Source organism: Callospermophilus lateralis, chromosome 4, assembly GCF_048772815.1.
Source record: "Callospermophilus lateralis isolate mCalLat2 chromosome 4, mCalLat2.hap1, whole genome shotgun sequence".
Classification (NCBI taxonomy): Eukaryota; Metazoa; Chordata; class Mammalia; order Rodentia; family Sciuridae; genus Callospermophilus; species Callospermophilus lateralis.
In genome coordinates this window covers 1,319,066-1,341,806 of record NC_135308.1, presented here as the reverse complement: position 1 = coordinate 1,341,806, position 22,741 = coordinate 1,319,066, and the positions used below count along the sequence as shown (strand labels likewise).

Genomic DNA, 22,741 nt, shown 5'->3' with positions numbered 1-22,741 from the left:
GTAAGCATTTAATAGGATTATACTGATGGCTGCATCCACATACAGAGACACAGAGACCGAAGCGTCTGTCAGAAACACGAGGCGAGCTCCCACCGGCTCCTGCACGCGGCTGTCATTCCTGCCTGCTAGGACCGCCAGAGCGACTCAGCTCAGAAAGCTTCTCCTGAGAGCCCTAACCGTGGCCCTGCCCCAAGTGCCCCCAAACCCGCATGGACTTCAGTGGCCTTCAGTCACGTCAAGGTCTCACATGAGGACATCCCAGCAGACGTTTTTCTAAAAAACGGCCACAGAATCTCGGTATGTGAAGTGCGTGAAGCCAAGACTGGCTGAGCCACAGGGCTCCTCCGGGCACCGAGGGGCAGCCTCACCTTCCTGTCCTCACACAGACACTCCCAATCGCACCCAAAGGACTTCTGACCCCATCTGAAATGTCCACAACTGAGTTTTAAAAAGCATGTTTAAAACAACTGCACTCGTTGCTACGAGGAGAAGGTGGAAAGCGTCAATCAAAGCTGACATTAGCCAGCAGAGGAGAGCTGCTCTCTGAAATCCTGCCGTCACCGGGACTGTCCTCGGCTGAACCTGTGTGAACAGACTGAGGCTCTGTGGCAGGAGGTGGAGGAGGGCTCCACAGTCGTGGGATATGCCTGTGCCCCAGGTGTGGCCCAGGGTCCTGAGCACTGCATCAAGTCACCCTCACAATGACCCTGGTGCTCCCGTGTGGGCTGGTAGGGGAACCCAGAAGGAAGGTGAGTGACTTGCTTGGGGTGCTCCTGGGGCTCTGCCCTGGGAACCCTGCTCTGAACCCACAGCTGCTGGTTCTCCTGAGCAGAGGGAACATCAGAGGCTCCTGCCTCTTACGGGCGTATTTCCAGAACATATGCAGAAACTATACCTAACTTATGTGCTGACCACTAGAAGAGGAATTGCTTACACAGGAAGAAAATTCTAGAAGAAAAATTCCAACCTTCCCGTTAGGACATGCCCTTCTCCTTCCCATCCTACGTGGGTCATAGTTTCATTACGTCCTTTCTTTCTGGACATGGAGATTATTGAGGCTTTGTATGATAAGATCGTGATAGAATTATTGTTTCAAGTTCCATGTCAGGATGTGGCATGGCTTTGAGCTTCCACCTTAGAAATGTAACCTGATTTATTTGATTAGTCTTCAGTGAAAGGCACTTGGCTCTTTCTGGTGTTTTGTCACATTGATGCTGCTGTAAAGACTCGTTAGTGCTGGGGACACGGGCAAACCTTGAGGACATGGGAAATGACCCAGGCTGTGGGCTCAGAGGAGATTGCCTTTAGTAGTTTTAGCAGATATTGCCAAATTTGACAGATTTGGTGAAATGAAGGCACAGATATGTACTTTTAGAGAGATTTTGGAATAAAAAGAGCCCATAATTGTATCATAAAAAGAGTTGAGGGTTTTTATCCTACATGAATCTACTCCTAGGGTTGTAGCCTAAGGAAATTGGTCATTTATAAGGGGCAATACGGGGAACACGGCTGGGGCAGGAGCAAGGTACAGTGGCTCATGGCATGGAGCCTCACGCCAGGCGCGGGCAGCACAGCCTAGTGGTGCCATGAGCAGCAGTGTCAGGACACATGGGGGCACACAGCATCACATCCACAGACACCACATCACACATTCGTGACTTCCCCTTTGTTTGGGCTTTGAATTTCGTGGTTTATGGTGAGCCAGGGAAAGGCAGCTCTTGGAACCGGCCAGGGTCTGCAGATGATGGGGGTGCCGAGGCAGGGAAGGCTTTTGAGTTTGCATCTTTGCTTCTTGTCTGAAAACAACGCAGATCCTGCACCTCATGGGACAGATGTGAAACACAGGGCGAAGCTCAGTCAGGGAGGTTGCTGCACCTAGTGTCCCTTGTCCTTTCACCTTGACTTTTACGACTGTCAGGAGAGTCACGTGGACATTCAGTGACAGCCACGCACAGTTGACAGCTCAGAACCTTAAGATACGGGAAGTCAAGGGCGGGGATGATTAGGGTGAAATCACATGTGGCAGGAGCCAGACCCCTGTCAACCTCAGAGACCCCTGGAGGAAGGGGTTGTCTTGCCAGTAGAAAGCAAGCGCAGGTAGGGCAGAGAGGAAGAAAGACCGTCTGCACGGTGCAAAGGGAGCTCCAGGTCTTCCCCAGGAAATGCTGGCTGGACGAGTGGGTGGGTTCCGAGGCCTGGAAGACTCGTGGGTCTTCATTTCTACAAGACCCACCACTAGGAGAGTTGTTTGGGAAAGGTGGATCAGCAACACCACTCTTCCAATGGACTCCATTGGAGAGAAGGCTCCGTGACTGGGAGGATGCAAGACAGGCTAACAAGCAATTGCCCTGGCAGGCGCCTTCACAAAGGGACTCCCCGGGCGGCCACCACAGCTCTCCCTTGGCTGAGCTGGAGCCAGGAGGAGGGGCGGCAGGAGGGCGCTGGCACACGCCATCTGTGTAAGAACGAGGGGTTTGGTGTGGCTGCCACGTGCACATGAGCCCCTGCATGAGTGTGTGCATGTGTACGTTCTCCCACACATACATGGGACATGTGAGTAGACCAACACGTGTGCACATGCACCGTGTGTCCACATGGATGTGTGTGTGCATCTGTACATGGACCTATCCTCGGCTGCATCTGTGTAAGTGCACATGTATGTGTGTGAACAGGTGTGCACGTGCACTGTGTGTCCACATGGATGTGTGTGCATCTGTACACGTGTAGGTGTGCACCTACCTTGAGTGCATCTGTGTAAGTACACACATGTGTATGTGAACATGTGTGCACATGCATGGTGTGTCCATGTGGATGTGTGTGTCCATCCGTAAATGTGCATGCGTGCATCTATCTTTGGCTGCATCCCTGTGTAAGAGCACATGTGTGTATGTGAATAGGTGTGCACATGCACTGTGTGTCTACGTGGATGTATGTGCATATTTACATGTGCACGTGTGCACCTATCCTTGAGTGCATCTGTGTAAGTGCATTCATGTGTATGTGAACACGTGTGCACATGTACTTGTGTGTGTGTGGATGTGTGTGCTGTGTACCTGTGTGCACACACATGGAGTGATTTTGATGGGGGACAAGCTGCCCTGACACCTCTTGCATGTGGACCAGGCTTGCAGCCAAGTCACGGCTGGTCAGCTCAGTCGGATCCCCAGCTTTCTGCAGGGACCTGGGAGAGCAGACCTGGGTGGCGGCTGGAGCCATTCACCAGAGCTCAGATCTGGAGTCGCTCTCCAACCAGCCCGTCTAGCTCCCCCTTTGAAGTCTTCCACTCTGCCCGGCAGGGGTGTGGCTTTGATATGAACTCATTCCATCCCCTGTGAAGACTGATGTTAAGTCCAACGTTCAGTGTGCTTTTCCAGCTCTCTGCCCCAGGTGCCTGGGTACCACACAAGTAGCCACTGATCAGGCTGCAGGATGGGGACATGGGACGCAGGGAGGACAGGGTGGTGGGGACCAGGGTCCTCCATCTCGTGGGACACTCAACCTGGCTGGTCACGTGGCTTCAGGGTGGCTCCTTTACTCTCACAGCCTGCGGGGTGCGTGTGATGCCTTGCTGACGTAGAGATTCACTTGGGCTTGTATGACCCCAGGTTCCCTGTGCCTTAAACCAGCTGGAAGTCTGGGCACAGCTTCACACACACAGAAGTGCAAACCTCTGTCACAGACACACCTGGACTGACGAACAAGGCAGGGCAAAGGCAGAGCATGGGCCCTGCTTCAAGGAAGGAAAGCAGGGCCACCCGAGTCTGGGTTCCAGGACTGACCGTGGCTCAGTGTTCCTCACGGGGACTGATCTGTGCGCGGCAGAGCTCAGCTGCCTCTTCCCAGGGGTGTCTGGCCTAACGGCCTTCGCATGTCCCTGGGGTGGACTTGTGCATGGCCTCGGCTACCTGAGTGACAGGGGCTTTCAGCTCACGCCTGGTCTGAGCTGGGCAGGGAGGGGGACAGGGTGACAGGGGGTGGGCTGAGTGGGACCCAGCTGGACTTCATGCTGGTGGAGCCCAGAGGCACAGCTGAAGTCCTGTGTTCATCACCACTGCTGAGTGTCACGTGATGCCCATGAACCTGGGGAGGCTGTGCCAGGCTGAGGGCATGAGCACTCAGGACCATAGCATCTGAGGGATGCAGACCATGCGGCCAGCCCAGTTATGTGCCGGACAGAGTGCCAGCCCCTTCTCTATAGGCTCAGGGTTCCAGAGCAGGGCAGGTGGCTTTGGGGCCAAGGTGTGGGAGTGGCCCAGGGACGTTGTGCAATCCGTGTCTCTGTGGGAAGCAGAGTGGCTATTTCCTGGGGGGGCACCTTGGCTAGTCACTCACCCTCCTGACCCTCAGTTTCCCCATCCTGGAACACAGGGTCATTGTGAGGATGGAGGGGCATGTGCCAGGGAGTGGGGCTGCTTGGGCCGTGCCCACACTGTCTATAGTCCCTCTGGTGCCCATCAGTCTCCGCGGATGACCCTTAGCCTGCAGAACGTGCCCGCGCTCCACGTCTGCACCCCTGACCCTGAGGGCTCCCTGGTCCTGCTTCTCTGACTCTCAGCTATTTGCTGTGTCCTGATGCTCCGTGTCTCTGGCTACGCTTTCCTTTAACTTTCCATGGACTTCATCTTGGCAGTTGCCGGGTTAGGAGCGCACAGCTCTCGCTGTCTCACCACACAGACAGTGGGATTGGCGTCCAGCGTGTCCTTGCATTCACACCTCTCTCACACTTGCTGTCCAGCACTTGCTGCCCACACACCTGTCCAGCACTCGCCGCCCACACACCTGTCCAGCACTCACCGCCCACACACCTGTCCAGCACTCGCCGTCCACGCGCCCCTCCACTCACCTGTCCAGCATTCACTGAGAGGTCACTATGTGCCAGGCACTGTGCTGGGTGCGGGGGGCAAGAGGAGGAGCACGGGCCCAGCCTTCGTGGACCCTGGTCTGGGAGGGCCGTGGTGAGAGGCTGCGGGGGGGGGCTGAGCTGTGGGAGGGAGCAGCTGCTGAGCCAGAGTGACCCGGGGGAGGCAGGCTGGGGTCAGGGCCACCTAACTTGATGGCCTGGGAGGTCACGTCCTCATCTCCTGATGGGGCTGTTGAGCTGCATGTCAGGAGTGGGAACTAGCCCCTGGCCAGGGTGGTGGGTGCACTGGAGGACACTGTGTGAGAGAACCAGAGAGTGCCCGCCGGGCAGCATGCCGTCCCCTGGCTGATCTGGGGACCTCAAGTCCCTATGATGAGGTGCCCAGAGCTGGAGAGGTGGGGAATGCACATTGCTTCCACCCTCCTGGGCCAGCGCCAGGCCCGGGGCTCGGCCGAGCGCCTGCTCCTTCCCTTTACATGGGCCGGCTCGCGTCCTTGAGGATACATGTGGAGCACCCAGCGGAGAGCCTGGCACATAGGGCCAGGACAGAGTGACAAGAGCAGTCGTATGAAGACCCAGAGAGGGAGGTGAGAGAAGTCATGCGTGCCGGGCGTTGGAGATGTTTGGTACTTACATCTGACCTTGGGTATGGATGATGCTCTGGGAATTCAGAATCCTAAACAAAACAACGAAGCCACAGTGTGGAGACCCGGCTCGGGACCAAGGCCGCCGGGCCAGTGGCCCCTGCGCTCTGCCTGTCCCCACCAGGCCTCGCACACAGGCACCGTGCGGGGTGGGCCCTCACTCCCGGCTCCACACACCTCCTCCCCAGGAAAGGGCGCAGGGCTGCGCTCCTGGCCTCAAAGCCCCCGGGACACAGGCTGAGCAGAGGAGCAGAAAGTGGCCCGGGCCACAGAGAACGTGGCCAGCCACCCTGCTTGACCATGTCCACGGGGCCTGAGGGATGTCAGCAGGACAGTGAGAAGTCCATGTCCCCAACTCCTGGAACCTAGACAGCACTGAGACTTGCTGACTGGGCAAGGCCAGCAGTCCAGCTCGCTGGACTCAGGGGACACACACGGTGGGTGGGATCTTGGGTAGGACCCTGGGGCCCAGATGCAGGGTGGGTTGCCCGTGAGCGGGTGCATGGGTGCAGCGTCTGTGACCACAGCCCAAGGAGTGGCCGCCTGTGGGAGCACCCTGGTCACACCTGCCCTGCGTGGCACCCAGCGCTGTGCCTGGGTGGCTCCCCGATGCCTCTTTCCAGCACACTTTGGGAGATGAACAGCTTTTGAAAAACTGGACCTAAGCAGGAAACCCCCCTGGTAATGCACCACGATGGCCTCCTCTCCACACTGTCCACCCGTTCAGTGACCCTCGCGATTGCACCACTCGGGGCCCCGGGAGGGCGCAGTGTGGAGCCCGGCTCTGCTGCCAGGCTGCCCATCCTCCACTCGCAGGCTCGCAGCCAGAGTGCAGCTGGGCCTTCCGTCTCCGCGGCCAGCTGCGGATGGCGTGAGCGTGAGGACGCGCAGTGGCTGCTCCTTCACCTGTTCTAGGCAAGGCACCTGGGCCGGCAGGGAGCCTACCTGGACCCCGATGGAGGAGCAGCGGCTCTTGAGGAGCTCCTCAGCCTTGGACACCAGGATGGCCTTGTCGCTGGTCCGCACAGAGCTGCCCTGGCCGTCGGCCTGGCGCTGGGCCGCGGCCGTTTCCAGGGCGAGACTCATGGCCTTGTTGCTGTCCAAACTGTCCGTGGAGTTGTAGAGGCTGGGGCCATCCTGGGGCCATGGGGACACCCTCTGGGCACGGCCGTCCTGGTAGGCGTCTTGGGTGGACTCAGTGCTGCTCTGGGCTGTCACCGAGATCAGGGGCTTGGAGGTGGTCCGAGGAGGCACCGGAGGGGGTGTCTTCTTGTAATTTGCGTAGGAGACCGCTGTAAGAGAAAGAGGCCCGGTCAGGGCACACGCGGCCCGGCGGCATCTGCGGTGCACCTTCAGCACGCGCAGCCACGACCCGAGCCAGCCTGTCTGGACCCCTGGCCTAAGGGAGCAAAGCATTTGGCTTCCTTATTTATGGGCCCAGCCCTCGATGCTGCAGAGAGTCTGCACCATGGATTTGTAAAGAGAAAAACTGCAAAAACACCTCGAGTCTAGCAGCAGAGACAGGACTAAGGTCAGAGTGCATGAGGAAAGGCCGGCACAGGTGGGCTGTTGGGCGTGGCCATTGCTCAGTGAGGTCCCGGTCCTGTCCTCTCTTCCGCTTGTCTTTCCTAAGAACCTCTGCATGAGCAGCAGCTGCTTTTGTAATGGAGAAAGCATTCAGAGCGAGCAGACGACCGACGTCCCCGTGCCGTCCCCGCACAGGCACGAGCTGCGAGGGCCACTGACAGGGCCCTGGGTGGACCTGGGTGGAGGCCAGCCCCCGGGCCTCCCCGCCTCCTCAAGGCCTCACGTGCCCCAGCCACGCTGCTGGCTACCCAGCCTGCCAGGGGGAGAGACGTGCCAGCCTCTGGAGACGGAGATGGCCTCAGACCTCGGCTCCCAGCTGCTCTCCAGGGCCAGGCATGCTGCATCCTCAAGCCAGCCACCACATGGACTCCTGAAGGCCAGGGCTCCTGGGAAGGGGCCCCTGGGACCACTGTGGCCTGCACACTGGTGACCACCTGGGTTCTGACTGGACTCGAGTCGGTGCCCAGGGAGGGTGGCAGTGTTCTCCCTGCGCTCTGTGCTGGGGGGCCTCCATGAGCTCCCGAGGGTGTCCCTGAGCTGACGAGAGAGGCCAGGCCGGGGAGACGAGGCCAAGCTGACACTACCCAGGGCCACAGGCACACACGAGTGACTCAACACGTGTGTTCTCCACAGCGGTTCTCAAGCTTCGACCCGTCTCTCTCCCGGGAACCCGAGTGGGTCTCAGGCGTAGCAGAGAGGTGTCGTGCATGCCGTGAGCCACACCTCTGTGGCATTCGGGAGGCGCTGCCGGTAGGGGCTGAGCAAGGAGCCCTGCACCCCAGGGGACACCCGGTGATGTCTGGAGGGGAGTCTTAGGCCAGCCCGACCACGAGGACCCAGCTGCCCCAGACCTCAACAGGGCTGAGGCCGTGGAACAGGCAGGCCTTGTCCTTCAGGGCGCCACGGGGCTGCCGAGCAGGGGAGGGAGCACGGTGCTCAGCGGCCCCTGGCTCCTGTGACTCTCCTTCTGGAGACTCCTGCCCTCCTAATCAGGCCTTTTGGTGAGCACGCTTGACTCTCCCCACAAGGTGGGCCATTTAAACGCTGCCTTTTATCAAGTTTGTCTGTCTGTTCTGTGGTACTAGGGATTTACCCCAGGTGCTCTACCCTGAGCCACCTCCCTGGCCCTTTCTATTTTTTATTTTGAGACAGGGTTTTGCTAAGTTGCAAGGCTGGCCTTGAACTTGTGATCCTCCTGCCTCAGCCTCCAGCACTGCTGGGATACAGTGGTGTGTCCCTGCACCCAGCCTACGTTTTTCTGAACAGTGTTGCACAGTATAGATCCAGCAGGGCCCAGAGCTGTGAGGACATGAGCAGAGGAGAGGTGAGCAGTGTGGACAGCTCATGGACAGGGCCTCCTGTGCCAGCACTGGCAGCCGGGGCCGTTTCTCGCAGCGCCTCTGTCCTGGTTGTGGGTGGGAGGGGAGTCTGCAGCCTCCCTCCACCCACTGGCTCCACTGATCCACAGGAAGTGTGCAGGACTGTGGGCAGTGCTCTCGGCCACTCTCGGATCCCACCGTCCGTCTCCCTGGTGCTCTCAAGCAGGAAAAGGGACTCGGAGAAGTCTTACATTCCCGCAGCAGTGACGGTGGCAGGGGACCGAGCCGGTGAGAGGAGCACAGTCCGTCGCAGCGTGGCTGTCTGTCTTCACAGGGCTGAGCGGCAGAAGGTGTGGCAGACATCAGGACCCAGGGCTCTCTTGGAGGGTGCCAAGGACCCCACACTGCCAGGCCGGTCAGAGGAGGGCAAGGTCCTCAGCCAGGCCTTCCTGAAACGTGGGCCTTGTCCTGGCTGTCCTCCGCGGCTCCCATGACTCCTCTGGTCACAGGTGCGGTTGAGTCCAGTAAAACAGAAAGAGCCTAAAACCGGAAAGACCACTCCAGCTTCCCTCCGGCGTGGAATTGCTGTGAACTGATGAAGGATGCCCAGGTGTCCTGCGGAGCCCCAGGAAAACCACACCCATGCCCTGAGGTGCCACCAGTCACCACATTCACACCCACACGGGGAGGGAAGGTGCCCGCCTTTCCGTTGTGAGGAGAAAACCTGTCTTGAGCACATTCCTGAGTCGGCAGAAGATGGAGGCCGAGCTGGGAGGGAGGAGACCAGGCCTGTGTGTGGAGAGCCGGGCTTTTGCTTGTCCCTCAGGAGCCCTGAGACTCGCCCGAGAGTGGCGGCTGAGGACAGGCGCTCTCTGCAAAGTGCCTTTCCTCTTGGGCACCCTGAGGCCAGCGCGGTAGCTCTGTGTCACCCAGGAGACGGTACCTGCACGGCGGTGGGTGGAAGGAACCCTGCAGGAGATGTGGGTGGACAGGTTTCTATGAAGTTCCATAAAAAGAGAAGTGTCCACACTGAGAGGAAGCCAGGCGGGCGACCCTCCTCTCAGCTGAGCAGGGCAGGCAGGAAAAGGTGTGGGAAGCCGCGCCCTCCGGGATGTGTCTGGGTCAAGTTGCTTTTTGGAAACTTTCTGAGTAACTTGCACCAAGCCCTGGAGCACTTGGATGTGAGGAGGAGCCAAGCAGCCAGCAGGGTCTGCAGAGGACAGGGAGAGGCGGGAGACGCCTTGAACGCACACATGGGTGCCGCCATTCCACCTGAAAGGCTACAACATGGACGGCTCTGTCCCACAGCAGAGTCCCTAGTGACACTGGAATGAGCTACGTGTCTAAAGCAGCTGAACGTCTACGCACAACGGGTGTGGGGTGCCTCTGCCAGGCCGGCCGTGTGTCTCTGCTCAGGAGTCAGGTGGAGTGGAGGCTCCTGCTCCGGGAGCGCGGCTGCAGGCTGGTCACGACAGCAAGCTTGGCTGTGAAACGGCCACATGAGCACAGATCCAGCGGCTTGCTCTCTGCCTGACGCACAGCAAGCAGAAGGGACTGTAGGACTCCTTTGGGTCTTCAGAGGGTTGGGTAAGCAAAGGCACCGAGGGAGACGAGGGAGCAGCGTCTGGTATGGGAGGAAGTGAATTGGAACAAAACGTCACAAATGGCCCCCACCCAGGCTTTCACGTGATCTCCTGTGAGCCCAAGTGTCGAGCACCACTGCTCTGGACATGTGCTGGCCCATCTGCACCTGGAGTCCTGGACACCGGGTCCGTATCCGATCCTTGAAAGTCATTTGCAAGCCAACAAGGAAACTTGAAAATCAGCATTCTGTGGTTCAAAGCACAAATGCATCATCAAGAGAGAACGCGCTCTGAGTGGCCAGCTTCGCTCTTGTGTTGAAGGAGAGAGCCACACTTGGGTGCACTGCACCCTCTTGATGGGCACTCAAGGAGGGTAGCATAAAAGTCATCAAGTCGTGAATGTCTAATGAGAGAACAAGTCTGGAGAAACGACGCTGAAGGCAAAAGACTCGACTAAAGAGTTTAAAGATGATTTGACGCTTTAATTAATGTTAGTCTCAAAACATAGAGTGAATCAAACAGGACACAGTGCACAGACACACTGTTCCCTAAAGTTACAAGCAATGACGTGGCCACACTGGGGGCTGGCCACCGAGGTGTCTGTGGGAGCAGGCTAATCAGTGAGACCGTACAGGCTAACCGGCACTCGGCCTCTCCTGGACGGGGAGTCCAGCCGTGAAAGTGTCCGACCCTTCCAGACACCCCTGTTTTCATTTCAAATATTCAAAAATCACATAACACAGCAAGAACCTTGCTAAGGTTTTCTGAAGAAAAACTGGAAATGAACCAACCTCTAACGTGACTTTGCCAGCTCTCCAGGCTCTGAAGTTCTGGGGGCCACCTGGCCCAGGAGGGGCCCTTCCCAGTGACAGCACACACAGAACAAAGTCGTGGCAGTGACCATGCAGAGACCAAGGCCCACGCCTTGGGGCACAGGGCTCCCTCCCAGGCTCATTCAGGGACACTCTGCGTCTTGGGTCCTGGTCCTGGAGAACGTGGAGTTGCACATTTGGATGAGAACACCTTGATGAGAGTGGTCCCCGTGGGGACTGGGGGACCCGCAGCTGTGGCCCCGGGGTGTTGGTGGGTGGCATCGACCCCTCTGACCTGATAGGAGCTGTGACTGCCCCGTGGTGGCAGCCGCCGGTCTCCAGTCACGTGTTGCTTGGGTTTGCTTGGGACATGGACTGTGAGTGACGTCTGCCTGAAGCTGAGCTGCAGCTTTCCCGGTGTGCCTTGGAAGCAGGGTGACTCGACACACCCGTGGCTCAAGGACAAGGCCTGACTCCCTGGCAAATGAGGCTAAGATCGCTAGACACTGCTGCCTCTGTATTTAAGGAAAAGAAGACCCCGTCAGTGGAAGTTCACAGACCATCGGTCGAGGCTTCTTCAGGGTGCAAGAGCAGTGCTCTGGCCCACGAGGCTCAGAGTCAAGGTGACAGGCGCTGAGCGCTCTCCATTCTCCCCATGGAGGTAGGCGGTCAGGTGAAGGGCTGGGCCCACAGTGTGGGCTGCACGGTCACCACCTCCAGGGCACGAGGATGGAGAGGCCCCCCTCACCCCTGACTGCAGGCTGCGAGGCTGGACTGCCTGAGCGCCTGCCCGTGGAGCTGGGCCGACAAGCCGGGCACTGGAGCAGGCTCCTCTGGGTGGACGTCCAGAGCCCATGAGAAGCAGCAAACGCCACCCAGTGGCCAGAAGCCCGCAGCTGTGTGAGGAGGGCTCCAACCTCAGGGGCCACGGCTCCCTGCAGAAGGGGAGTGGGCTCTGGCTCCCTCGCCACACCCCGCACTCAGTGCCACCACAAACAAGGTGCCAGCCTGAGACGTCACGGACTGGTGTTCTCTGGTCATGCCTGATGTGCCCGGTAAGTGCAGCAGATGTTTCCAGTCCCATTCGTAACAGCCCCTGGACACAGTGCTCCTGACGGAACACAAAAGGCTTGCCACAGCACCCTGTGGCCTCCAGAGAATCGTGTCCCTCGCCGACCACAGCCAAGGTCACCTGGACAGAAGAGGGCGGCACGGGAATTGCACAGTGACTCATCCCCAGCCTCCCAGAGATGAGGACGCGGCACAGAGGGTGACAGACCAAAGCAGTAATTTGTGGAGCTGCTGAGCAGCGTGCCAGCCGGTGCCAGGGCTGCCTCCCCCCACAGGTCATTCTGACAGGAAGATTCCGTGCCAGGCCTCAGGACTGGGGAGACGTGATGCAAGTGCTGGAGCAGCACTGAGGTCCCATTTCAGCCCCCCAAGGGGGGACCACTGGCTTGCCAGTCCCAGTGGACTCGATGCCTGCTCCACACTGGCGCCACTGATCCGAGGGCAGTTGTTCTGTGACTCTCCGCCTGACCTCTACACTCAGAAAGCACCCGCAGAGCCAGCTGGCGACAGTGCCCGGCCTCGGGAGTCCACAGAGAGGCTGGACGGCCCTTGGCATCCCTTCCTCCATCTTGCCTTGCGCATTGCTCTTTCTAAAGAAACCGGTGAAAGCTTCGGCCCGTCTTCCGGCGGCCACATGGTTCCAGACACCAGACTGGGCAGTGAGGGGATCCTGCTCCACGGTGCTCACGTTCCAGTGGGGGAGACCGCAGCCCACGAGGTCAGGAACTTACCTGCCCATCCTGAGACACCTGGGAAGCCCTCCACGCTGTGTTAGCTTCAGGCCCATGCAGCCCCTGCTCTGGGGCTCGCCTGCCTGCAGGTGGGGTAGACCAGGAGAGGCCCCTGTTCTGGGGCTCACCTGCCTGCAGGTGGGGTAGACCAGGAGAGGCCCCTGCTCTGGGGCTCGCCTGCCTGCAGGTGGGGTAGACCAGGAGAGGCCCCTGCTCTGGGGCTCGCCTGCCTGCAGGTGGGGTAGACCAGGAGAGGCCCCTGTTCTGGGGCTCACCTGCCTGCAGGTGGGGTAGACCAGGAGAGGCCCCTGCTCTGGGGCTCACCAGGTGGGGTAGACCAGGAGAGGCCCCTGTTCTGGGGCTCACCTGCCTGCAGTTGGGGTAGACCAGGAGAGGCCCCTGTTCTGGGGCTTGCCTGCCTGCAGGTGGGGTAGACCAGGAGAAGCCCCTGCTCTGGGGCTCACCAGGTGGGGTAGACCAGGAGAGGCCCCTGCTCTGGGGCTCGCCTGCCTGCAGGTGGGGTAGACCAGGAGAGGCCCCTGCTCTGGGGCTCACCAGGTGGGGTAGACCAGGAGAGGCCCCTGCTCTGGGGCTTGCCTGCCTGCAGGTGGGGTAGACCAGGAGAAGCCCCTGCTCTGGGGCTCACCAGGTGGGGTAGACCAGGAGAGGCCCCTGCTCTGGGGCTCGCCTGCCTGCAGGTGGGGTAGACCAGGAGAAGCCCCTGCTCTGGGGCTCACCAGGTGGGGTAGACCAGGAGAGGCCCCTGCTCTGGGGCTCGCCTGCCTGCAGGTGGGGTAGACCAGGAGAGGCCCCTGCTCTGGGGCTCACCAGGTGGGGTAGACCAGGAGAGGCCCCTGCTCTGGGGCTCGCCTGCCTGCAGGTGGGGTAGACCAGGAGAAGCCCCTGCTCTGGGGCTCACCAGGTGGGGTAGACCAGGAGAGGCCCCTGCTCTGGGGCTCGCCTGCCTGCAGGTGGGGTAGACCAGGAGAGGCCCCTGCTCTGGGGCTCGCCTGCCTGCAGGTGGGGTAGACCAGGAGAGGCCCCTGCTCTGGGGCTTACCAGGTGGGGTAGACCAGGAGAGGCCCCTGCTCTGGGGCTCACCAGGTGGGGTAGACCAGGAGAGGCCCCTGCTCTGGGGCTCACCTGCCTGCAGGTGGGGTAGACCAGGAGAGGCCCCTGCTCTGGGGCTCACCAGATGGGGTAGACCAGGAGAGACCCCTGATGCTCGTGGGGAGGAGGAGGGCTGATGCGTTGCACTGAGCAGATGGCTGTGGGTCCCACTGGTGCTTCCTGGGCGTGTCAAACGGTTCCGCTGCCCCCTGTCCCGTGGTGCCTGGCCTTGTTAGGTGAGATGGTGTGATATCCTTTCTTTCTTTTTAACTTACCAGTTTGCTTCTGATGGGCAGCCCTCTAGATGGAGAAGGAACACAGCCCTTCCTGTGGCCTGCGTGCTCTGCACACCAGACCTCTTCCGCCTTATTTAACACGCTGTGGCTGGTTCCCTGGATGGCTCTGTAGGCAGGTCGTGGAGAAAGGACAGAGTGCAGTGTTCACACAGAAACCTGCTCCCGCGGGCATGCGCACGGCCCTGGCAGGCCGCTCTCCTGGAGGAGCAGCATCCCTGCCATTGGTGCGGTGACTGGTGACTGCCGCCTGCACCATGGGCAGCAGCTCAGCTGGCGCCTCCTGGGTGCACTGTGTGCCAGGCACGTCAGTCCCTCGGAGGTTGGCCACGGTCTGACTGATGGGTGCTGAGCAGGAGGACAGGGCACTAAGAATGGCTCCAGGGACCCCAAGCACACAGGAATGTCACCGCAAACGTAAGAAGAGAAGGCAGTTTGACCAATTTATGAATCACAGGATAGTTTGTAACGATCCAAGAGCAATTAGGAGCAAGAGTTAAATATCAACTAGAGATTCTGCTTTCCTTTGTTTTATGAAACATCTCTCGGGTATCACTCCAGTACCACATAGACATCAGGTGCTGAATAAATGTTTGTGAATCTGATTCAATTGACTGTGTGATTGATCAAAACGGTAGAGAAGTCCATTGCCACCAATCCATAGACTGAAGAAGAAAATGTCAGTCTCCATTAGGAAAGAGATAAAGGCGCACACTCACAATTTGAAGAACTGGGGAAATACAGGTGCCCTCGTTCACCGCATGCGAGGCTCCCCAGGAGTCCAGGGATCTGCGGTGACCCTGTGGTGGCTGTGCTGGTGGACTTCCACTTCCTCTGTCTTAAATGGACTCATGGTAACGTTTGATATGATCAATCATTTTATCCCTCCTGGGTCTCCAGAATAAGTACATAGATAAACAGAGGAATGAAGATTCCCCAGGGTGGATCCATCCGGATTTCCAGAGCTCTCCCAGGTCTTGTCTAAATCGCACAGCATGGTCCCACACCTTGATGACTGTTAGCATGAGACAAATTCAGTGCAATTAAACAGTCTAAGAAGGGAGACTACACATGCATGCGTCCTCTTTGAGCCACTGTTTTCTGAACATGTTTTATATAACCTGCATCATTTGAAAATACCAACAATGATGCAAAATTCACAACCAAGTCCCCAGAGCCCAAACCGCACTCGCGCTGTACGTGCTCAGCATCTCACACTGCTGGTGTTTGAAAGGGGTTGAAAGACTAATTTCAGAGCAATCAGTCCCATTCAGTCTCTGGTGTCAATCTTGGGAACATTAAATTGGCTCCGCCGACTCTGTCTTGGCTGGTCCCCCTGCTGAAAACCAATCATAGATAGCGTGTGCTCCCTCGACATTGGGTCTCAGCAGCTCTGGGGCTCTGAGGGGAGAGGGACATTAGATTTTCCTCACTTAAAAACATATTTTTCAGACGTATGCTGCATTGGGACATCTGAGGTTTAGAGAAGGCAGTGGTTCAAGTCTGGTTCATACTCCTAAGTCGTCTGTGCTTTCCAGAGCCTTTGAGCCAGGCCTGGCAGGGTCAAAGGGCTGGGATTTCCACCTGTGACCTCCGTGGAGCTGGTGTCAGCCGCTGCCCTCTGAGCAGGGTCAGCTGGACGGTCACTGCCGTTCTGGGGAGGCTCGCTCTCGACCTCACGCCCGTTGGCTCTCTGAGTGTCATCTGTGTTTCCCCGACGCTTGCTTCCGTCTTCCAGGGGCTCAGGGGTCCTTCTTGGCGGGGGTTTTGCTGGGGAAAGTCTAGCCCAGGACAGCCTCTCTCTTGGCAAAGTCGCCTTGACTCCTGGGAGAGCCGACTCAGCAGGGAGATTGATGGTGCTGGGCAGACAGAGAGAAGGAGGTCCGTGGGGCAGCGGCAGCAGGGCCAGGGGTCTGTGGGGTGGGCCTGGGACACCTGCCCTCGGCAGACCCAGAGGAGTCCCACATAGGGACATGGAGATCCTAGGGCAGCCCGTTGGACAGTGCTCTGTGGCCAGGAGCTTCCTGGGGCTCCTGGTGTTGGCATGGCCCTGGGCATGTCCCAAATGACGGAGGTTGAATTTCCTAGTACATTGGGCAGGAGGGGTTGGGACTTAGACTTGGAGTTAAGTTGGCTTAAAGGAAATAAATCCATGTATTATCTTGCACATCTCAGTCACAGGTGATCAGACCTGGCCCACAGACCACTGGGTATTCTGAGTCCGCCTGCACTCTCCTCCTCAAAACCGCACTTTAAATAGGAAAATGAAATGCACAGGATCAAAAAGCCAGCTGTGTGAAACTCGCACATGTCAACGTGGACAACTAAGCAGGTAGCTACGTCTGAGCGTCTGGTCCCCCAAGGGCATGGGCTGGAGTCCTCACTCAGCGGGGGCTCTGGGCGTGCTGAGACCATGGGGTGCAGCCTCTTGGTGGCATTAGTGACTCCTGGAGAGGCCCAGGGAGCTGCCACCCGTCACCATGTGAAGAGACAGTACGAAGGTGGGGCTCGGTTCTTGCTGGTGACAGCTGAACATCACCCTCCGGACGGGGAAGCCAGAGCCATGCCCTCTCCCCACAGTGCAGGCCTCTCCAGCTCCTCACGCTGGCTCTACTGTGCCTGTGGGCTCGCTTCATGGTGACAGTCCTGGTTATGGACAGTCCTGCAGCCAGGACTCTAGGCCGGGGTCTTGGGGACACATCTCAGCTTGCTTTATTTCAGGACCAAGCTCTGTTGGAAGCTCCTTGGGGTTCCTGGAACCTCAAGCATGCATGGCTTGAGAAGAGCTGAAAGTCACCCCGGTGACCACTTTGGACTGACTCCACATGGAGCCAGTGCTTGTAGTTTCTTTGAATCACACATGAGTTTCTGGTGCGGCGCTGGCAGGAGACATGGCTTGGCACTAGGTCTGGTGGTGGGATGGCAAAGACAGCAGCTGGGCGTGGGGCTCTGGCCTCACCCGGCGACTGGCAGCCATGACTGGGCTTGGTTCCACAGCCCCAGAGTGAACTTGGATCAGCTTAATTTGCCAAGAAGAAAATGGGTGTCCGTGGTTCCGTGTCTGAATGTTCACGCTTGGCCAGTGTCTGCGGAGACTCATCATTCACTTACGAGCACCCACCCCATACACACCAAATGTACGTTGTGTAGACAAAGTAAGGCCTGCACCCCGCATGTCGCTCTCTGCCCTCGTGGCCCTAGGTTATAACTTTAGATCATCTTTACTCCAGTAACCAAGACGCTTTATGAACAGCCCATTTGATGTTCACATCTGGGTTTTTAATTTGTACTCTCTACCTTTTCAAATCCCAGTTTCAAAAACTGTCCCCTATCTTTGTGGGTAAACATACATATTAGTTGCAGGGCAATCTGGCCAAGCCGGCCTGGTCACTGAAGGAGCTTGGGTTCAGCTCCCGAGGGACTCTCCCACCTCTGAAATGAGGCCTTGTGTGAGACCAAGCAGGCCCCAGGGGGAGGACTAGATGCAGCCACTTCTCCAAATGGAGAAGCAGAATTTAAAGACAGAAACAGACCACAGTATTGAAATGTGCTCATCTCAAGGCCCTAACGATAGAGCAGCTTTCTCCTGTGCTAGCAAAACCCACCTTGGAAACAGCCATTACAGACCCCAGAGTCATTACGGGCTCCCCGCCATCTCTGCACGGCTCCCCTCTGCCGTGACGCTGTCTAGAGTCAGCTGTGACTTATGTCGAGATGGTCTGAGGCCCAGAGAAAAGTCACTGTGATCTAATTTCAGGCCATTTTCCTGCACAGCATCAATAATATTCCTTCCCTGGGAAAATCAGGTGAGATGCAAAGTTAGACCAGAAAACCTGCCTGATAAATCATTTCGCAGATGAAAAAGAAACCAAGTGTGAAATGAGGGCCAGATGCTCTCAGATCTGCCCGGCGGAGGACACTCGCTCACACGCAGGCGTTTCCTACGAGGGGCAGTGGGTGGGGAGTCCAGCACACGCTGCACCCCCACCAGCCTGGGTGCCCTGGCCGGGACAAGCTCCTCCAAGGCCGGGAGCAGTCGGGCAGCACTGGAAGGACATGCCCGACTCACCCTCCAGTCCCCCGTGTTTCCATGGCGAGAACACCCTGATGTCTAGGTACTACAGGGGCCTTAGAACCACATCACCTGTTCACAAGGCGGGGCAAGCCGATAATCACGCCGAGTATTATGTTTCAACCTGCATAAAGAATTTTGCCTAAATGGATCTTATTCCTCAAAACGATCCCTTTGGGGGCTGGGGATGTGGCTCAGCGGTAGAGCGCTCAGCTCACCTAGCACGTGTGAGGCTCTGGGTTCAATCCTCAACACCACATAAAAATAAAACAAATGAAAGTATTGTGTCCAACTACAACTAAAAAACAAACAAACAAAAACCGATCACTTTGGGATGCTTCTGAAAATAACCCTCTTGGATTTGCTTTCAAGAGCCGGTTTTAGAACCATAAAAGAAAATCAATTTGCCAAAACAATCTCTTTCTACACACCCACATACCCCAACAAAGGACAGCTATTAAGTGTCAGTGTTAGTGTGAGTACTTACAAAAGTAAGAAGTATTTAAGTACAAAATAATGAAAACCCTCTTGCCCCCTGACAGGAAGCTCTGGATCAAATTGGAAGTTCGACTATCGTAATCATTTAGGCATTCACATCCTGAATGTTTTGATAATTTTCTCTACCCTTTTGTTTTTCCAGATGGGGCTTTTTGTTTCTTTGGGCTCTCGTGACCCCATTAAACGGATCGGGCTCACGCGGTCTAACTTGTACTTGTGGAGGCAGATGACAGCCGGAGGCAGGCAGGGCTTGGAGCAGCGGCAGGGCTGCTGGAGGCTGCTGCCCCACGGCGCCCGATTCTGCCTGGCTGCTCTCTGCTCTGCTTGTCCAGCCCCAGGCCGTGCCCCGACTCTGACGCTCCGCCGCTGTCTAGAGGGGATTTGACTCAGAGCTAGGCCAAGATTTGGACAGAAGGATTTTAAAAATGTATTTGGTTTGTAGATTTTTTAGAATATGTAACGTGTGTGGTAAAGACAAAATAGAGTGTATGTAAATCAGAATTCTAGCCTGAGTCGGGCGCTTTCCTGGGTTACTCTGTGAAATCTGTCTTGTGGCTCTCTCTCCACAATGACGGCCCCCAGGAGTGAAGCCATCTTCTCCAGATCAGTGTTGTTCCCGGCACTTCCAGGCCTCGGCGGTGCTGGGCAGTTCACCTCAATGACAGAGTTGGGAAGGGTCAGAGTTCTGTCCATCCACAGGCTCCACCCTAACCCTCTCCAAGGTGAGGAAGGCCTAGCGCTCAGCTGCTTCTGAGGGCTTCTGCAGCTGCTGTCCCCAGGTCCCCGCTCGCCTGGCAGTGACGCAGCCGGGCCGCCATGAGTGCCATGACTCACCCTTCCCAGCCCTTTTCCTCCCCCACTCCCATTTTTTCTCACTTTATTGTGACAGAATCTGTTCTCTCTCCTTGGAACTGTACTTCAAACCCCTCTGGTACGGCGGTGGCGTTCCAACCCCCCAACACCCAGGGGAGCTCGCTGGGGGCACCTTCTCAGGCAGAGCAGCAGCTGCCGCCGCGGGCTGTGTTTTATGGCCTCCCAGGCCGTGCATATTCATTGTGACATGAATAATAATGGTGCAGAGAAACGTCAGGCAGTGATACTTGGTTTTAGGTGGTAAATTTTCAAAGGGGTGGAGATGGTTTTCCATTAGCACTGAAGGAAATCGTGACATTGAGTCCTTCGAGTCCTAAGACAATTAGGGAATTTACATTAACGATCGATTGGCTTTGCAGCGATGGATCATGTTGATGGATCTGCTGCCGAGTGGCAGAGATTGAGTTGGACACTGCGATGCAGGGCCCCGAGGCCTTGCATTTCTGCTGAATCTCACTGCAGTCTATTTAGCTTCTATTTTTAAAATGCAACCACCTTCCAAATGTCAGCACTAAACCTCTTTCCCTTGTACAAAACTTTACAAAAATTATAGTTTTTATTTTAAAGAACTTGCTAATTTATAGATTTCATTCTGAGAAAAAAATAAAGGCTATCCATGAAAAAAATGCTTCAAAACTATTATTGCAAATGTGACTTTGTAACACATGCAATTTGGAAAAGTGCCAAATGCCTGAAGAGTGAAGGGCGCCTGTGGGCAGATGCACCACTCCTGGGCAGGCTGGGCACGCCTGCGGGCTTCCTGCTGGGGGTCAGGGAGGGTGCTCTTTACCTGTTGTTGACCTGACGGTGGACGTCATGTTGGAGGGCGTTGTCCCCGGGACACATTCGTCATCCTGGGAGTAACCAGCTTGGATGGCTCGAAGGTAACTGTGACTCCTTGTTCGGAAACATCCGGGCAGGTCGAGGGCCTCCATGGCCTGAGATTCAACTTCACTAAAGACGGATTCACACACCGACTCGAACTGCCCATTGATCTCTGCTTCACTCATCTAGAACAATCAACAGCACATTTGATACCTGAATCCAGCAGGGTTATCCCAACCACATCACACAAGAATCAGGAAGACAAGAATCCATCCCACGACATTCACCTACGGTCTTATATTTTCAGCACAGCTAATTTGAAATCAGCATTGGAAATCTGTTAAGCTTGGGAAACAATTTATTGAGTTATTTCTCACAAAACATGAAGATGCATAGCCAGTTCCAGAAGATGATGAGATTCTGTGGACCCATAGTCAGGCTGGGCTGTGGGCTGTGGATTAGCAGGAAGACCCAGAGCAGGGCACCTGCAAATCTCATACGGTGCCTGGCACAAAGCTGGCATTCAAACTGCTCACCCCTCCTCATTTCCAACAACCTGTCGCCCTTCCGAGCCACTCTGCCCAGGCAGCTCTGGGTCGGGGCTGTGCTGCCAGACCACACCCCAATACAAGCTGCCTTAGTGCTTTCTCAGGGTAGAGGTTGCTCTCGTTGTCAGGGAAACGCGTCACCAGGGGCACAGCCCCTCCACCCGCCTCGTCGCCACTGTGTGAGCCAGTGCAGGTGAGCGGGACGCATCCTCCGGGGGTCTGCGTGGAACAGGTCATCTCAACCGCACCCCCAGGCTTCCCCCCTTAGCTTGAGGTGCCACATGTTGACTTCCTCTGATGGTTTAAAGATAAGCGATAATTTTGCAGACTGTGATCTCTTTCTCTCTCTCTGATGCTAAGGATCAAACCCAGAGCCCTGAGCATGCCAGGCGAGTGCTCCATCCTGAGCCATGCTCCCTGTCCCAGGTATGGGTCACCCTAGGAACATAAGTCTCCCCACTGTGCTCAAAGAAGCACTGTGCTGGCCCGAGAAGGTGGGGTCTGGGTCTGGGGGTTCATGGGCTTCACCCTCCGCTCAGTCCCGGGGCTGTGCTTTGGAGACAGCTGGGGAAGACACGCTCCTTCCGAGGTACCCTGAGGGATGCTTGTCCATGTCCCTGGGTCGGATCTGGATAGTTAGGTGGAAATCCAGAGCACTGAGGGGATGGGGAGGTGGAGCGGGGACTTGGAGGCCTGAGGAGCTGGAATGGGGCTGGGAGCTCAGGCCAGTGCTCTGCTAGGGCAAGGGGCTGATATCAGCATGAACAGGTGAGCTCTTCACAGGGGCATCTCTCCACGGGATGGACCGTGACTTTGATAAATGGCCTGTCACCTCCACGTACTCATACACCCTGGGTCTCCCCCCCCCCACGTTGTTGTGCACCCACTAACGTGTGTGTGCACTTGGGGGTGCTTGCCAATGACACTGATGGATGGGGCTGAGTCTCCCTGGGTCACAGCAAGAAGACGGAGTCAGAGCTGGGAGGGAGAGCAGCGCTCATGGGCACCTGCCAGCTGCTCTGGCCACCCCTCCTGCTCGTCTTCCTGCCCGCCCTGTGCCATGGCATGTGGAGCAGAGCTCTGAGGCTCAGGCCCAGAGTCCCGCTGGCCACAGCGAAGCCCAGCAGGTGCCACTGGGCGTCAGGTGCTCTTCTAGGCTCAGGCCCCTTGCTCTCAGCCACAGGCCTCCAGCTGCCCAGGACCCCTGTCTCCGTGCCGTGCCCAGGACTGTCATTGCACTCACAACTCCCCCAGGCCCACATCAGAGCTGAGAGCAGATTCCTCCACCCTGCAGGGCTCATGGCTTGTCCAGTGGCACTGGGGCCAGGCGGCCTCCTGCCCCCGCCACCGCTCCCAACTCGCCTCTGGCCTATCCCCTCACTCCCCTCCTTCTTGACCCACCAACTCCCTTCCGTCCTGTCGCTGATGCCTACATTGTCACCCCTCAAACCCGTCTACCCCTCTCGCTTCTCTGTCCCTCTGCCCTCGCTCCTGTATCTGTCCCTAGGTCTGTGTTCATCTGCTCCCCCTCCTGCTTCTGTCCCCCGATCCCCCTCCTGCCTCTGTCCCCTGCTCCCCCTCCTGTCTCTGTCCCCTGCACCCCTCCTGCCTCTGTCCCCTGCTCCTCCTCCTGTCTCTGTCCCCTGCACGCCTCCTGCTTCTGTCCCCTGCTCCCCCTCCTGTCTCTGTCCCCTGCTCCCCTCCTGTCTCTGTCCCCTGTTCCCCTCCTGTCTCTGTCCCCTGCTCCCCTCCTGCCTCTGTCCCCTGCTCCCCTCCTGCCTCTGTCCCCTGCTCCCCCTCCTGTCTCTGTCCCTTCTTCTGTCTCTGCTGCCCAACACACACCCATAAAGCTGAGGAGGACATGGGCCTCTCGCTTGGTGGCCTCCTGCTGCACTGCTGTGGGGGCTGTGAGGG

General features: G+C 57.4%; 1 protein-coding gene across 1 annotated transcript in view; it reads right to left on the bottom strand.

The window, feature by feature from the left end:
- Dlgap2 (DLG associated protein 2) overlaps nt 1-22,741 on the bottom strand; it is a gene marked incomplete at its 5' end in the record, with an annotated part of 498,702 nt that overhangs the window by 26,097 nt on the left and 449,864 nt on the right. The window contains 3 exons of the mRNA XM_077109210.1: nt 5,496-5,537; nt 6,451-6,797; nt 20,245-20,464. Of these exons, the coding sequence (XP_076965325.1) occupies nt 5,496-5,537; nt 6,451-6,797; nt 20,245-20,464 (609 nt within the window). The remainder of the gene's footprint in view (nt 1-5,495; nt 5,538-6,450; nt 6,798-20,244; nt 20,465-22,741) is intronic.